The sequence below is a fragment of the Trichoderma reesei genome (assembly GCF_000167675.1).
Source record: "Trichoderma reesei QM6a unplaced genomic scaffold TRIREscaffold_28, whole genome shotgun sequence".
Taxonomy (NCBI): domain Eukaryota; kingdom Fungi; phylum Ascomycota; class Sordariomycetes; order Hypocreales; family Hypocreaceae; genus Trichoderma; species Trichoderma reesei.
In genome coordinates, this window is record NW_006711175.1 from 390,994 (window position 1) to 407,093 (window position 16,100).

The 16,100-nt window shown below is 44.9% G+C and overlaps 6 protein-coding genes across 6 annotated transcripts; 2 read left to right on the plus strand and 4 right to left on the minus strand.

The window, feature by feature from the left end:
* Positions 1–665: 665 nt before the first annotated feature.
* On the minus strand, positions 666–2,210 carry TRIREDRAFT_111724 (uncharacterized protein; the record flags this gene model as incomplete). Its single annotated transcript, XM_006969104.1, has 2 exons — positions 666–1,337; positions 1,491–2,210. The coding sequence occupies 2 exons, from the start codon at positions 2,208–2,210 to the stop codon at positions 666–668; spliced, it is 1,392 nt and encodes a 463-aa protein (XP_006969166.1).
* Positions 2,211–3,609: 1,399 nt separating this feature from the next.
* TRIREDRAFT_69291 (uncharacterized protein) lies at positions 3,610–5,571 on the minus strand (the record flags this gene model as incomplete). Its single annotated transcript, XM_006969105.1, has 1 exon — positions 3,610–5,571. The coding sequence occupies one exon, from the start codon at positions 5,569–5,571 to the stop codon at positions 3,610–3,612; it is 1,962 nt and encodes a 653-aa protein (XP_006969167.1).
* Positions 5,572–5,805: 234 nt separating this feature from the next.
* TRIREDRAFT_69210 (uncharacterized protein) lies at positions 5,806–6,945 on the minus strand (the record flags this gene model as incomplete). The annotated part of the gene is made up of 1 exon (XM_006969106.1): positions 5,806–6,945. A coding segment is annotated over one exon (1,140 nt), but the record flags the coding sequence as incomplete, so codon positions are not given.
* Positions 6,946–8,335: 1,390 nt separating this feature from the next.
* On the plus strand, positions 8,336–11,089 carry TRIREDRAFT_81955 (nitrate reductase; the record flags this gene model as incomplete). Its single annotated transcript, XM_006969060.1, has 1 exon — positions 8,336–11,089. One exon carries the CDS (start codon positions 8,336–8,338, stop codon positions 11,087–11,089), a length of 2,754 nt encoding a protein of 917 aa, XP_006969122.1.
* Positions 11,090–12,424: 1,335 nt separating this feature from the next.
* Positions 12,425–13,258, plus strand: TRIREDRAFT_111729 (uncharacterized protein; the record flags this gene model as incomplete). Its single annotated transcript, XM_006969061.1, has 1 exon — positions 12,425–13,258. The coding sequence occupies one exon, from the start codon at positions 12,425–12,427 to the stop codon at positions 13,256–13,258; it is 834 nt and encodes a 277-aa protein (XP_006969123.1).
* A 1,073-nt stretch (positions 13,259–14,331) lies between these two features.
* On the minus strand, positions 14,332–16,007 carry TRIREDRAFT_111730 (uncharacterized protein; the record flags this gene model as incomplete). The annotated part of the gene is made up of 13 exons (XM_006969107.1): positions 14,332–14,345; positions 14,423–14,428; positions 14,661–14,678; positions 14,744–14,755; positions 14,855–14,872; positions 14,975–14,986; positions 15,049–15,060; positions 15,132–15,134; positions 15,169–15,186; positions 15,285–15,299; positions 15,579–15,600; positions 15,720–15,725; positions 15,995–16,007. Coding segments are annotated over 13 exons (168 nt in total), but the record flags the coding sequence as incomplete, so codon positions are not given.
* Positions 16,008–16,100: the final 93 nt, after the last annotated feature.

Below are 16,100 nucleotides of genomic sequence, written 5' to 3' on the forward strand. Positions count from 1 at the left end.
GTCAAAGCGATAGGTTGCCGTTGAATTAAACCCTTTTGGCGATTCGACAACAAGATGAAATTCCAGCTACTGGTTCGTTTCTAAGGCTGCGGAACGGCAAGAAGTACCACAGGGTTTGCATGCGTTGTCGAGAAATCGGGAAAGCGAAGGTTTACGCGCAGACAACAATCTTCTGAACCCAGCACTTGTAAAGTGAACCTCTAGACTAAGGTGCTCACTGATTGCTTTACACATCGCCCCTCTGTTTACCGTCGTAGCTGTAGGTAGGTAATATTTCTCAACTTCAGGTCGGCAAAAGTTGCATGCGCAAGAAGATGCCGCTAAAGGTGCAAGCTCCGGTGATGCCGTGACAATGATTGCTTGGAAATATCGCATTTGAGGACCTCTTTCAGCGCTCTTCGTCCCGTCTTCATTACTTCGCCTGGTCATTCTGTGGTCAGGCATGACCGGCATATCAAACTTGAAGTGCGAGATGGCAACAGATAGAGCTTCTTGACCCATGCATAAAAAAGTTACTTCGCATTAAGAATACCGACCGCGGGCGACACGTATGTATTGCGCAGCTGTTTCACTACGCAAATTCCGGAACTCGATGCAAACAAAGGAAAGTTCAACATTCTTCTCGCAGACGTGCTTCGGATCAATAAACCACGCGCTGGCCCTTTCTACACAGCATCACCTAACGGCACTAGAAAAAGCGGTACGACGGCCGCCGCATTGAATAATCCTGCAATCCAGAACTTTTTCCCAAGCGAATTGTACCCGTGCGGATGGCTTGGCGATGGCGAAAGGCGAACTCCCGGCTGGTACTTAAAGATCAAGGTGTAAAGAAGACCCCCAATGTTGCCGCCGGCGCCAACAATGCCGGCCACAGCGCCGATATTTTGGGGACGCAGGTGGCCATAGATGGAGTAACAGGCGCCGTTGGCTGCGAATCCCGTGATTGCAATGGCGACAATAAAGCCAATCACGCCGCCGATGGTAGCCTTGTCTTTGTCGATGTAGACTCCCAGGCCAATCATGACAATACCCTGAGATAAGGCGGTGGCCAGGAGCCAGTACATCTTGGCATGGAGCCCGAACCGAGCGTAGAGCAAGTCTGACACAATGCCCCCCAGCGGCCGAGCGAACAAGTTCATGAGACCGTAGGTGGACGCTGCATAGGCCGCATCCGTGATCGTGAAAGACTCGCTAGCAAACAGGGTGTTGATCAAACCAGGGAGCGCCGCGTCCATTGCGGTCTCCAGTCCAAACGTGAGAAGATAGCACAAAGCACACGACCAGACGCGGAGGTCGGCAAGGATCTTGAGCAGCGCCGTAAATGTTAGCGGCTCCGACTGTGCGGTATCCACTTCGACAACTGGGGATGGAGACGACTCCTTGCCGGACTCCGAGTCCGACCTCTTGGGATCGGCGCGTTCCGGAGCAGGTTCGTGTTCCGGATTCAAAAACATGTGCTCTGGCTGATGTCCCATTCCGCTATCCCTGACTTGGGCCTTGTCCTTGGCCAGGCAGCTGAGGCGGTGGCGCTGTGACCATTTGCCGTATGGATGGTCTCTTCCAAATAACAGAATTATGACGGCAACGAGCAATAGGCATGGCACAGGAACCGTAACAAAGCAAAGACGCCAGGCGAGATGAGGGCTGTATCCAGCTTTGATGTATCGCTGGTACAAGCCGATCATCACAGCGACAGTCACTCCACCACCCAGATTGCCCCAACCACCGGAAAAGGCATTGGCGGTGCCAACGATGGACTTGTCGAAGAAGGTGGTGGTATAGGCTTGGGTTGGAACGAATGTGCCCCCAAGAATGGAGATGAAGAACCGCACTGCCTCCAGCCCTTGAATATTGGTAACCAGTGCCGCCAAGCCAGACGGGATGGCGCCGAGGACGAGGAGGGCGGCCAGGACTTTCCGAGGGCCGAACTTATCGCAGGCGGGACCAGCAATCAGACGCACAATAACCGTGCCGCCGAGAGAAGCTAAGTTGGAATTGGTGACTTGGTCTGGGGTAAGGTTGAGATCCGCTTTTACCGCCTCGGGCACGAGGGGGGAGAACGCAAACCAGGAGAAGAAAGCCACGAAAAATCCTAGCGTCGCAAGCCAAAATGCTGTGGAGTAGATATCATCCCATATGCGAAATAGCGGAAAGGTGAAGCTTTTCCCATTAAGAGGGTTGACTTCGGCTCGCCGCCATAGAGAAGACATGCGAAATGCGGAGTTGCGTTCTGTCGCGTCATTTTCACTCGCTCGTCTAGCGTGACGAACGTCTTGCCGGATAAAGTATGTAGTCTGATGTGATCCACTACTGATGGACGGTGATTCGCTGGCAACAATCTCCTTTGAGATCTCAACTGATGTGGCTCCCTGCTCTCCGGATGTGGGTGGTCGAGAGGTATTGCCTTCCTCTTCTGCTACGGAAGTCCGATCCATTATTGTTTTGCTGCTATGACCGGCTAGTATGAAAGGCTGGAGATTCTAGCCAATGAATATACCGAGCGTATGAGCGGCTAATGTCAAGCAGGTATGTATAACGAGTTGTCGATGTTCTTGCTCCAAGCCAACCTATAACATAGAGTACGTCAACGTAGTTACCTCAAAGCTGAATAGTGAAAGAACCCACGCTTTACAGAGAACCTCGATAATATTGATCAAGAATTTGAAAATGGAGTTTACGTAACATAGGTAGTGACGACTGTGAAAGATTCCTCTAGGAGGTGCATGACTTTGCGACAAGTATATCAACCTTCGGTTTGCTTCCGAGGTAGACTATATACACAGGATGGTCCATGATACTCGTACATAGAATTCACGTTCGAATATTGTGCTGCTGTTGTCCAAGGCACAGAGACGAGACACGCATGAGGGACAGATAAGACTAGAGCACAGTTCATTCGAGCTTATCGCTGGGGCTTAATACGTAGAGAACTGCAACCGGAGATGCAAAATCCAAACTCAAGAGGTCGAGAGCACCGGTTTGAGGTGTGAAATCAGTGACATTATGACATTCCTATCAGGACCGTACAATATCCGTTTTAGCACGTAACGTGGCTGCGTAATCTCTGTTTAACCCCTAGATGAGATACTCCGCACATAACGGAGACATGTTCTGCAGCCATTTTCGGGGGGAGACCAAAGGAAAAGAGCCTAGAAAAGGGACAGACTACGACGTAGACGTGGCAGGATTACTGATAAGACGGGGTGATATAATAGGCCAGCCAAGAGACGTCATAAAAGAATGATCCCGGATCGTCGTAGAGCTAAGTCGTGGGTAGTAAAAATAAACTGTTAGTACCGATAGGTGAGCTTGAATTGAGCGAACTGGAGATAAGGAGAGCCTGGGCTTCAAGAAGAGTAAGTGGTGCGAATGAATGTCACTAGCGGTTGGCTGGCATGTGTTCCGAGGGCGTGAGCGCGTAAGCTGGTCATCAATGGTGACTATGGACAGTATTTTTGTCAATTGAAGCTATAGCAGGACGCACTGAACTAACAGTACCGATTTGAGCATTCCGGTATACTACATGCACTCGGTGGTCTAATGACAGCGACTACTACAAGACGAAGAGAGAATGATAGAGATAGCATATTGCAACACCATCTAACATGTTTACCACTCAAGCGCATTTCCGCCGCCGCCACAGGGTTGAAAGGCAGCGGTATGTGACAACTGAGATCTCATCTTCCCAGGAACCCTAGGCTCTGCGATCTCGATTGATGGCTCAGCATCCTTGACCAAGAACTTCACTTCTCCGTCTGCCTTTCGCAGCATCCATCTGGCTGTCGAAAGGACAGCATCCAGTGCTTCTGTAGGAGGAAGATAGATGAGTATCGCATCATTCTGCTCATCTGCCTTGGCCTCGAATGTCATGATGGAATAGTTCGTATCCGAGCAGCTTCCACCTCCCCCCGTCCCCCCTTTGGACTCGAGCAGGTAGTTTCTCTTGTGCAGTGGACATGATACGTATTCCCGTCCATGCTCATCTTCACCTATCAAGCCGTCTGCCAGCACAAATGCCTTTTTGTGCGGGCACATGTTCTGTGAAGCGCGCAAGCCACGGCCCGGGATATTCCACACAGCCAGCTGAACTTCGCCATACTTGACAGTGACCGATGTCGGTGCGTCAATCTGACGGTTCAACTCAGAAAGCTTGCAGACAATCTGCCAATCCCACTTTGCATCCTTTGCGATATTCTGCAAGCTGAAGTGCAGAGGGGAGATATCCTCGGGCCAGTCCACGGGACGTTTCTGGGCGCGCTTTGTGACTTGCTCGGATACCACCTGCGTCTCATCCGTATTGGCAAATTGTCTGAAAGCCTTGCGGCGCTCCTGACTACTGACCACGTTGGTCCACTCGCAGTGATACGAGCCAACGAGTGCCTCCATCTCTTTTTCCAGGTCCGCGCATATGCCAAGCTTGTCGTCAACGATGACCTCCTTGATGCCCCTGAGGCCGCCGGGGTATTTCTCAATCCAGCGAGCGGTTCTTTCGAGTTTGTCTGCTGACTGAATGTAAAATATGAGAAAGCGATCGAGAATTCTCATTGCTTCACGTCTAGTCACGTCCTCGACAAGTAGTTCAGCGTGGCGAGGTTTTGCGCCGCCGTTTCCGCCCACAAACACATTCCAACCTTTGGGGGTGGCAATGAGACCAAAGTCTTTGCCCTGTGCTTCTGCACATTCCCTCACACAACCAGATACACCGCCCTTGAACTTGTGGGGAGCACGCAAGCCCTTGTAGCGATTCTCCAGTTCAACGGCGAGACCAACTGAATCGCCTACGCCGTAACGGCACCAAGTGTTGCCGACACAAGACTTGACTGTTCGCAGCGCTTTGCCATAAGCATGGCCGCTCTCAAAGCCAGCATTGATGAGCAGCTCCCAAATTTGCGGGAGGTCCTGCTTCTTTGCACCAAACATGTCGATACGCTGGCCGCCAGTGATCTTGGTGTAGAGTCCGAACCTGTCTGCGACCTCTCCAATGACCTTGAGCCCCTTTGGTGTGATTTCGCCTGCAGGTAGTCGCGGAACAACTGAATAAGTCCCGTCTCGCTGCACATTGGCGAGATAACGATCGTTTGTATCTTGCGTCTGGCGCATGGAGGGCTTCATGATGTTTTCGTTGTACAAAGAACTCAGAATCGACCCGATGGCTGGTCTGCAAACTTCGCAGCCGAGACCATCAGGCCTCTTGCCGACAGCGCGCATCATTGTTGTAAAGTCCTTGAGCTTTCTGAACTTGGCAATCTGGTAAAGATCCTGGCGTGAATAGGCAAAATCCTTGCAGATGTGGTTGGAGATCTCAACGCCGGCGTCCTGAAGTGCGCGGTTGAAGATGCTAGTAGCCAATGGCACGCAGCCTCCGCAACCCATGCCACACTTTGTTGAGGATTTCATCTCCCCAAAGGAACGAACACCACCAGTCTTTACACACTCCACGATATTGCCTTTACTGACGTTATGGCAGCTGCATACTTGGGCATCAAGAGGTAAGTCGTCTCCTTCCTCCTCTCCATCTCTTGCTGCTCCGATAATAAACTCAGATGGGGGCTTCTCAATGGGTTTGCCCATATTGCAGAGGGCCACGAGCTTCACGTAGTCTTTGACGTCGCCAACCATCATTCCCCCCAAGATGTACTTGCCATCTGCCGTAAAGATGTACTTCTTGTACACGTCCGAAAATGGGTCCCGGTAAGTGAGTGCCTTGACCTTCTTCTTGATATCCTCCGGCGTTAAAGACGTTGCCTGAGCCTTCCTGGCCGCATGGGAACTGGTCAGGCCTGGCAGTGGTTTGCTCATCTTCCCCTGATCCGCAAAGAAGTCACCAAAGGAGGCGACATCGACGCCCATTAATTTGAGTTTCGTGCTGATATCGGGAGGCTGCATCTCTCTCCTGCTGTGGTTGGGACCTTCTGTCAAATTGAAGGCGAGTACGTCGGCCATTTCGATCCCAGGAGCTATAAGACCAAATGTTTCTCCGAGGAAGCTGGCACATTCTCCAATAGCGTAGATATGAGGCAAGTTTGTGCGAAGCTGGTTGTCGACGATGAAACCTCCGCTTGGCCTGGCCACACTGATAGGGGTAGTCTTGGAGAGATCATCTCGGGGCTTGATTCCAACAGCAAACACGAGAAGGTCGATGTCGAATTCCTGGTCTGGCAGTCCATCCTTTCCCTCCAGAAGCAACCCAGTGAGCCGCTTCTCGTCGTTCCACACAAGATCTCGGACTCGGGCCTGTAGCAGAACTTCAACGCCCAGGGCCCTCACCTTTTCCAGGACCAACGTGCCGCCCTCTTGATCAAGTTGGCGGCTGAGTACCCATCGATTTCGCTCCACAAGAACAACTTGGTCAACTTCTTCGAGATCCAGTAGAGCCTTGGCTGCCTCCAAGCCGAGAAGCCCGCCACCGATAACAGCTGCCTTGCGAATGCGATGTCCAATGTAGCTTGGGGCATTGGTGGCATAATCGATAATATTGTCAAGGTCCTTTATCCTTCTGTATACAAAGCAACCCCTAGTGCTTCGAAACTGCTCGGAGGACATGTAAGGTGGCAAGGCAGCATCGGAACCGGTGGCGAGGACGCACTCGTCGTAGTGGAAGACTCGTCCATTGGCTGTGTTGAGCAGTTTGGCTTGCGCATCTATGTAAATGACAAGATCGGACGTATGATATGTAAGTTTTCTCTCCGAGTGTGACGAGTACCATTCCGGCGGGCTGAGATACAGATGCTGAATGGAACGATTCGTAAAGTACTGTGTAAGACCGACACGGTTGTATGCGATATACGGCTCCTCTCCAAAAACAGTCACCTCCCACTCATCACGACCGCTTTCCATGTCGTATCTGAGAAGCTTCTCAATAAAAGAAATGCCAACCATGCCAAGGCCAACAACAGCGACCCGCTTCCTGGATCGGGGCTGGCAGTCCTCTGTCTCTTGGTGCATGTTATCAGCGGGCCCAACCATGTGGTGCTTTGTTTCTGTAGGCAATTGGGAACATGGGAATTTTCACGAAGCCAAGGGTCAGATCTTTCTCAATTGCCGACTTTTAACAAGAGGCATAAGAACACAAAGTTCAAGATGCAGGATGCACCACTGTAGGGTGGGGGACACAGAGGTAACAACGAATGCTCCGAGGACTTGCGTAGGACAGATTCAAGCATGTCGGTTCTGAGGGCATGGAACGGCATCTTTGCGTCTCCGAGCTCCTCGGAAAAACCACAAAGTAGAGTTCTGCTGCCATATCCACCACTTGAAGGACATGTGTTGGGCTGGATATATGATACGGGATGCGTGTACGATCAATGCCGATACACACGATTAGCGATAGTCACACAAAAACCATTACAGTGCGTAAGAGGTATAAGCAGACTCCAAAGATAGTCCAGCCTCTCAGCCATACGATGAGGCTCTACTGTTATCTCTTTCCTTGGCCATATCACAACATACACTTACTTATCTAGGTACGCATGTATCGTTTGGTGAGATTCATTAAAACCGTGGCATATTCATGGGAACCATAAGCGCAGCCGCTGATCCGCGGAGAAGCATAATTGAGATAGCGATTTAGACAGAGAGCACAAGTATCAGGTGTGCCTGTGCGCGATCCCGGCAGACACTGAGAATCTCTACTGCTTTATCAGACCAGGTCGTTTATACGATAAAGGCGAAGGAGACGCTCAGCGAATAAGCAAGCAATTTGCTCAAACGTTATCGGTGAACGTCCATTGGTCCTGGGGTGGCCAGGGTATGGTCGCGGAAATTCCGGGGGACGTTAGCCGCGATCTTGCACCGGATGGATAATGCAGCGAATCGCGTGTTATAGATCTGTCAAGTGAACGGAAACAGTACTTGCGATTCTATTGTGAGCCTTGTTCACTCGTATGACCGTGCAGCGGGATATAGTTAATGCAAGAACCAAGCTTACTAGTAGTAGCATTTGATGTTGTATGGAATGGCATGTTATGGCATTTCCGGCCGTGGAAGATCGTCGCTGAGCCCCGAGTGCTTCCTTTGGCTCAAGCCGCCTTCTCAGAATTAGAGCCAGACCTCCCAAAACCTGATAAAAGAGATTTGGTGAACACTCTTCATGGACACTTAAACAAACTTTGCTCACGACAAGCAGTCGCCGTTTCATTTCCCATCTCTGTATATCTTTTGTTGGCCTTGTCTGCGAAAGCCATTCGTCATGGCAACAAGCCAGCTGGATTCAGATTCTCATTTCGAGAGCGGCGAGGATTGGTCATCTTCGGGTTCATCGTCGCCTGGACTGTCTCCCGGATCGTCGCCTTTACCAACACCATGGTCTTGTCCACATCTGGCGGCCACAAAACAGATGGATCTGTTGGATGATGCTTCCAGGTCGGGCTTTACTTCACTCCCGCCTCTTCCAAAAACTGAGCATATGCAGCCATTGGCGTCCGACGCTCAGACACCGGATCATTGGATACCGCGAGATGGCCGGATGATTCGACTCACGGGAAAACATCCATGCAATGTCGAGGCCCCCTTGTCCGCGCTGTTCAACGCCGGATTTCTTACACCCCAAAATCTCTTCTATGTTCGCAGCCATGGAGATACACCAAGGTTCAGCGCGAAACAAGCGCATGAATGGAAGCTCCGAGTTCACGGACTTGTGGAAAACGAGGTCGAATTCTCGATCCAGGAGCTGAAGGCGAAGTTCCCCGTTGTCACGCTTCCTGTCACTCTCGTCTGCGCTGGCAACCGTCGAAAGGAACAGAATATGGTCGTCAAGGGCCTCGGATTCAATTGGGGTGCAGCTGGTGTATCAACCGGTCTATTTACCGGCGTCTACCTAGCTGACGTGCTCAAATACTGCAAGCCCAAGAATCCCCTTCTATCCGCATACCCTAATTATGACGGACCAATTCCTGGGCGCGCGCGCCATGTTGTCTTTGAAGGTGCGGATGAATTGCCCAAGGGGAAGTACGGTACATCGCAGAGGCTCAGCTGGGCACTAGATCGCAGCAAGGGCATGATTATATCTTGGGGTCTCAATGGCGAGGATCTTTCTCCCGATCACGGTTATCCTCTGCGCTTGGTTGTGCCGGGCCAGATCGGTGGTCGTATGGTAAAATGGCTTCAGCGGATCGAAGTCTCGGACTGCGAGAGTCAGCATTACTTGCACTACTTCGACAACAAGCTTTTGCCCACCACGGTAACGGCCGATCAGGCAAGGAACGAAGACAGGTGGTGGCACGATCCCAAGTACATCATCAATGAGCTCAATGTGAACGCAGCAATCTGCTCGCCTGCTCACGAAGCTATTCTTGAGCTGAACTCTCATACACCTACCTCACAGAAGGTCGCCATTGAAGGATACGCCTACACTGGTGGTGGACGGCGTATAACACGGGTTGAGATAACTCTTGACGATGGAGAGACTTGGAAAATCTGTGATGTAAGATACCCAGAAGATCTTTACCGGATGTATCCGATCCACAACCACCCCTACTTTGGCAGCATCGACCTTAGCACGACGGACATGAGCTTTTCTTGGTGTTTCTGGAAGGTGGATATCGATGTCAAGTCGCTGCTTGGAGATTGTGACGCCGGGTTCGTTGCGGTGCGTGCAATGGATGAAGCTCTGAGCATCATGCCACGAGACATGTACTGGAACGCTACTTCGATGATGAACTCTTGGTGGTTTCGCGTCGCTATCTACAGGGAAAACAGTGGAAAGGCTCTCCGATTCGAACATCCAACTGTGCCAGGAAATGCAAGCGGCGGCTGGATGCAGCGACTCGTTGAAGACGGAGCGGATCCGAGATATCCCAGACTTGGAGGGAACAGTGCTTCATCCGGACTGACCTCCCTGGATACACATCGTCCTCATGAAAGTCTAGCAGGCGATAGTTACCACAGCATTATGATCAATCCAGACAAGGCAGCAACGATAGTCACACTATCTCAGCTTGTGGAACATGCCAACGGGGAGAGCCCGTCTCCGTGGTTCATAGTCGAAGGACATGTATACGATGCAACAGCCTTCCTTTCATCGCACCCTGGAGGGGAGCAGTCCATCCGTCTGGCTGCCGGTGAAGATGTCACCGAAGATTTCATGGCTATCCATTCCATGGATGCTAAGAGAATGTTGCGAGACTACCACATAGGATCGCTGGAACAACCCGCAACACCATCGACAGCTCCAATGCCAAAATACGATACCCTGAATGACACATCAAAGCCTTTTCTTGAGCCGAAAGTATGGAAGAAAGTCCGACTCGTGCACAAGAGAAGGGTCTCCTACGATTCACGAATCTTCCGTCTCGCTCTGCCTGATGAACATCAGCCTCTTGGTTTGCCAGTAGGACAGCACATTTACTTGCGAATAAGAAGAGTCGACGAAGCAAGTGGCAAAGTCCAGATTGTGCAGCGAGCATATACTCCGTATAGCTGCAACACACAGCGTGGATTTATCGATCTTCTGGTCAAAGTGTATTTCCCATCAGGCAAGCCATTACAGGGCAGTGCAGCTTTTGCAGGAGGTCAGATGACCATGCTATTAGAAAACATGACAATCGAACGGAATCAAATGACGCTAGAGGTCAAGGGGCCAATTGGTGAGTTCACCTACGTCGGTAACGGTCAGATCCGGTGGAAGCCAAATCACGGACAACGCATCGTCAAAAGGTTAGCCATGATCGCTGGTGGCAGTGGTATAACCCCGATATGGTCAACATTGAAGGCTATTGCAGACGAATGTTCGACTTCCTTACTGAGCCATAACAATTCGGTCGAAGTATGGCTTATCTATGGAAACAGAAAAGAGAGTGATATACTCATTCGCGAGGAGCTTGACCATCTCTCGCGTCGTATGGACGGAAATCTGCACATCTGGTATGTTTTGAGTTCCGATGAACTCAATGCAGGCTGGAGGATGGGGCGCGGACACATTGACTTGGAGTGTCTCCAACAACACCTTCCACCAGCGCCGTCTACCACAACTGGCGCGGAATTAGGGGATACGCTGGCAATGGTGTGTGGCCCTCCGGCTATGGAAGCAAGCGTCTCTGCTGAACTGCAAAAGCTCGGATGGAGGGTGGAGCAAGATATTGTCTTTTTCTAGGTAGTCCGAGATTAATAAGGCGTAAGTCATACGAAACTCAAGAAAGTCACACACGATGAAGCGCAATCGTACTTGGGTCAGTTAGAGTGGTATCGATCGTGTTTTTACCGGGTGAACACACTCAATTTCGACCTGAGGCATTATCGCCTGCTGGTTTAAGAAAATTTTGTCACTGCAGATGTGATTGAATGGTGCACGCAAAGTCACGAGAATGTCACAGCGTCTTCACGTGTCCCAGAGCGCTGGATCTACACAAGGGTAGCCCAGTCAAGAGCATTCAGATGTCTGTGTTCTGCAGAAAGCGGCGTGATAGACTTGGGGCCCAGGGGGATTCGAAGAATGTTCCGCGCCCTGTGAGCTTCCTGGATTTCCGGAGATTGTATTTGGTTGCATCTACGACGTGAGCTAGTCTGAGGGAGGCAAGTACAAGTCGTTCGATGTGGAAAATCAGCTCCCGTAAGCGCAGGTGACAATCTCTATTGAATGCACGCACGGAATGGTTCCCAGACGCACACGGGCGGTTTCTAAACGCACACAGACAGTCCATAGCCTGCGATATTGGAGAAAGGTGGCGACCTGCTGCGACATAATCCAACCCGATTGAACTCCTTCTTTCCTCTGACTTTTCTTTCCTTGCAGATGTTGCCTTGACACCAGTCTCCTTCCGAACGTCACAACGCCATTCTGCAAAGGTTTCCTCCCCGTTTCTGCTCTGCGATTAATTTGAAGAGATGCGATCACTGAATTGCTACATATCTAACAAGACGCTGGGGGATTTGAAGTGAGTTTAGATTATGGTAAGCTGCTGGTAAGTAACAAAGGCAGCATTCTCTGTCCTAAGCTCTGAACTTATGTAGAGTCGGCGGCACTTGGAAGACAACCACTACGGGAATATATCCGGAAGGGAAACGGTTTCAAGCCAAAGGATCACACACGGCGTTATGAAGCTGAGGACTTCCATTCCCCTCTAAGCCGAGATTGTCTGTTATGAGGAGTGTGAGCCAGTCCAACGCAGATCCTAACCTGAAATACGGACGGGACGTGTTTCGACCCAACCGAGTTTCTCTAATAGGAAGCTGGTGGTATTGTTGCAGTCCGGCCAACTGCTTCAACCAAACTTTCGATGAATATATAATACGCAATGGTTCTGCTTCTCAAGTCCAGATTTCCTCCATCAACCCAATCCAGCAATCCACTCCTTTACACCACATTCTCTTCTATTCAACTTGATCCAAAGTCCTGGCGACTTGATCAGAATTCACTTTTTTTTTCCATTTGTCGACTTATATCTCAGCTTCTTCAGCAACCAAGTACCACCCCAAATAAACCGTCAAAATGGTTAGCAAGGCTATTGTCGCTTCTCTTCTCTTTGGCGCTGCTATCGCTGTGCCTACCAGCAGCAGCAAGAACTCTGTGCCCAAGGCCGTTTCCAAGCGAGCCGTCGGCGAGATCGTCACCAGCACTCTCGCCCGCTTCGACAACTCCAACGGTGCCGACGGCGTGGGCGCTGGTGCCGACTCCTACACTCTCTTTCTGGGCGATGGCAGCGTTAGCGCTGGCTGGCCGGACCAGAGCAGCTGGGTCTCCTTCGACGACATGTTCGCCGCAAACAAGGCCACCATGCTCTCTTCTTGCACCAACCTGGGAGGTGAAGCCAACACCAGCGAGGATGAGGTTCAGGCCATCCACGACGGTATCCAGGCCGCCGCTGCAGCCAGTGGTGTGGACCACCGTTTCATCCTTGCTATCCTCATGCAGGAGTCCAAGGGTTGCGTTCGTGTTCAGACTACCAACTTTGGCGTTCGAAACCCGGGTCTTCTGCAGGATCATGACGGTCTTGCCACCTGCAACGAGGGAGGTGTTGTCCAAAATCCTTGCCCATCTGCCACTATTGCGCAGATGATCCTGGAAGGCGTTGCAGGAACTCCTACTGGTGACGGTCTGGCCAACACCATTAACCAAGCTGGCAATACTGATGTCTCGGCTTTCTACCGTGGAGCCCGGATCTACAACTCGGGTTCAGTCTCCAGCACTGGCAACCTCGAGAGCAACATTGCTACCCACTGCTATGCCAGTGATGTTGCAAACAGGTTAACTGGTTGGGTTAACTCTCCTAGTGCCTGTACTTGCGATTCTGATCCTACAAGCTGTGGCGTTGTCTTGAACTGAATGTTAGGTACAGTCCTGGCAAGACGTAGTATACTTTGCAAACTGCTGGATAGTTTCTTTAAGTATATAAAGGTGCTTAAAGCTTGGATTTATATATACTAAGGCTTTTAGGTTATTAAGAGATTATAGGATTAGTTTTTAATAAAGGCTGTGCTTTTTATTATTTTATTTATAATTTATTATAGTAATAGTTTATAAGTAAAAAAAGTAAAGTAAAAAGTAAAGTAAAAAGTAAAGTAAAAAGTAAAGTAAAAAGTAAAGTAAAAAGTAAAGTAAAAAGTAAAGTAAAAAGTAAAGTAAAAAGTAAAGTAAAAAGTTAAGTAAATAAAAAAAGTAAATAAAAAAAGTAAATACTAAAAGTAAATAATAAAAGTAAATAATAAAAGTAAATAATAAAAGTAAATAATAAAAGTAAAATATAAATTAAAAAATAAAGTAAAAAATAAAGTAAAATAATAAATAAAAAATAAAGTAAAAAATATAATAAAAATAAAATAAAAAGTAAAATAAATAATAAAGTAAAAAATAATATAAAAATTTTAATAAAAAATAAAGTAAAAAATAAAATAAAAATAAAATAAAAAATAAAAAAAAAATAAAAATAAAAAATAAATAAAAAAAAAAGTATATTAAAAAGTAAAGTAAAAAATAAATTAAAAAATAAAATATAATATAAAATAAAATATAAAATAAAATAAAAAGTAAAATATAATAAAAATAAAAAATTTAATTAAGTAATTAGTAATAATATTAAGTAATTATATTTTATTTTTAAAATAAAAGTTAAAGTAAATTATATTTTACTTATAAAATAAAGGTTAAAATAAAAAAAGAAAATTTTTTTTTTAAATCTTAAATTAAAATAAATTTAAAAAATATAATAAAATCTATTAAAAAATCTATATTTTAAAACTTCTTTTTAATTTTTAATAGTATTTTTTTAAAATAAATTATAAAATATTTAAAACTCTTATATTAAAACACTTTTAACTTAGTATTATATAACTTAAAAAAATATATTTTAAGTATAATATAAACTAGAAATTTACTAAGCTTAAATAAAAAAGCCTTATTTAATAAAAAATACCTTTTTAATTAGTTTAGCTTAGTTTTTTAATTAATAAAAATTAAGCTATATTACTAACCTTTTTTATTTCTTTTTACTTTTAGCTAAGTTATTATATAATATTTACTTTTATATTTTACTTTTACTTTTTACTTTTATTAATACTACTTAAGCTTAAGTAGCTTATTATAAGGTAAAAACTAGTCTTATAGGTTTAGGTTAAAAATTCTTTACTTAAATAAAGATTTCTCGCCTGCCTTAAATTCTTTACCTAAATAAAAATATCTAGCCTAACTTACCCACTTTAAATTCTTTACCTAAATAAAAATTTCTTACCTAACTTAAATTCTTTACCTAAATAAAGATTTCTTACTAAACTTAAATTCTTTACCTAAATAAAGATATCTAGCCTAACTTACCTGCCTTAAATTCTTTACTTAAATAAAGATTTCTTGCCTAACCTAGATTCTTTACTTAAATAAAAATTTCTTACTAAACCTAAATTCTTTACTTAAATAAAGATTTCTTACCTAACTTAAATTCTTTACCTAAATAAAGATTTCTTATTAAACTTAAATTCTTTATTTAAATAAAGATATTTAGCCTAACTTACCTGCCTTAAATTCTTTACTTAAATAAAAATTTCTTACCTAACTTAAATTCTTTACTTAAATAAAGATTTCTTATAAAACTTAAATTCTTTACTTAAATAAAGATTTCTTACCTAACTTAAATTCTTTACTTAAATAAAGATTTCTTACTAAATTTAAATTCTTTACTTAAATAAAAATATCTAGCCTAACTTACTTACTTTAAATTCTTTACCTAAATAAAGATTTCTTACTTAACCTAAATTCTTTACCTAAATAAAAATTTCTTATTAAACTTAAATTCTTTACTTAAATAAAAATATCTAGCTAAATATTATAACCTAGCCTTATAGTTATAATAATAGGCTACCTTTAGTAAGCAGCACTAGATAAATATTAAACTATTTAGCTAATTAGGAGCTACTTAATAAAATTAACTATTAAGTATATTAAGGATAACTTAATAAATTTAATAATTAAGTATATTAAGGATATTAAAATAACTAGATATATAAGTTATATTTATATTACTTATTTAAATAGTTTAAATAGCTAGTTATTATTACACTTAATAATATTTATAATATAAATAAATTAAAACCTAGATATTTACTATATAAGTATATTAACTAGCTATATAACTATATATGCCTTAAGTACTAACTTAACTCTCTACTAGTATAAACCTAAATAGCTCTTTTATTAAAGCTATTTACTTAAATAGTTTATTTTTTAAAAATAGTGTTTTTACTAAATATAAGAACTTAGTTTATTATATAATAATAACTCTTATTTAGGAAGTTACCTTAGACTTTTAAGGCAATATTAATTAAGGAAGTGTTATTTTAAAATAAAAATAAGTAACTGTAATAGGTTAATATAGTAACTTTAGGAAATATAAAACTTAATAATACTGCTTAAAATATAGTAAAAAATATAGTATTTTAATAACTTATAACTCTTAAAAACTTAGTTTAATAATTAACTTAAGAATAAGCTTAATAGCAGAATATAATTACAGCCCTAGAAGCTTAACTAAATTAATAAGCACTACTAGTTATTAATATACTAGCTTTATACTAAGAAAAATAACCTAAAGAAATTATTAAGCTACTAATGCTAGCTATATATAATAAAGATATAAGAAAGACTAAAGTATTTCTTATAAATATAAAAATATACTTTA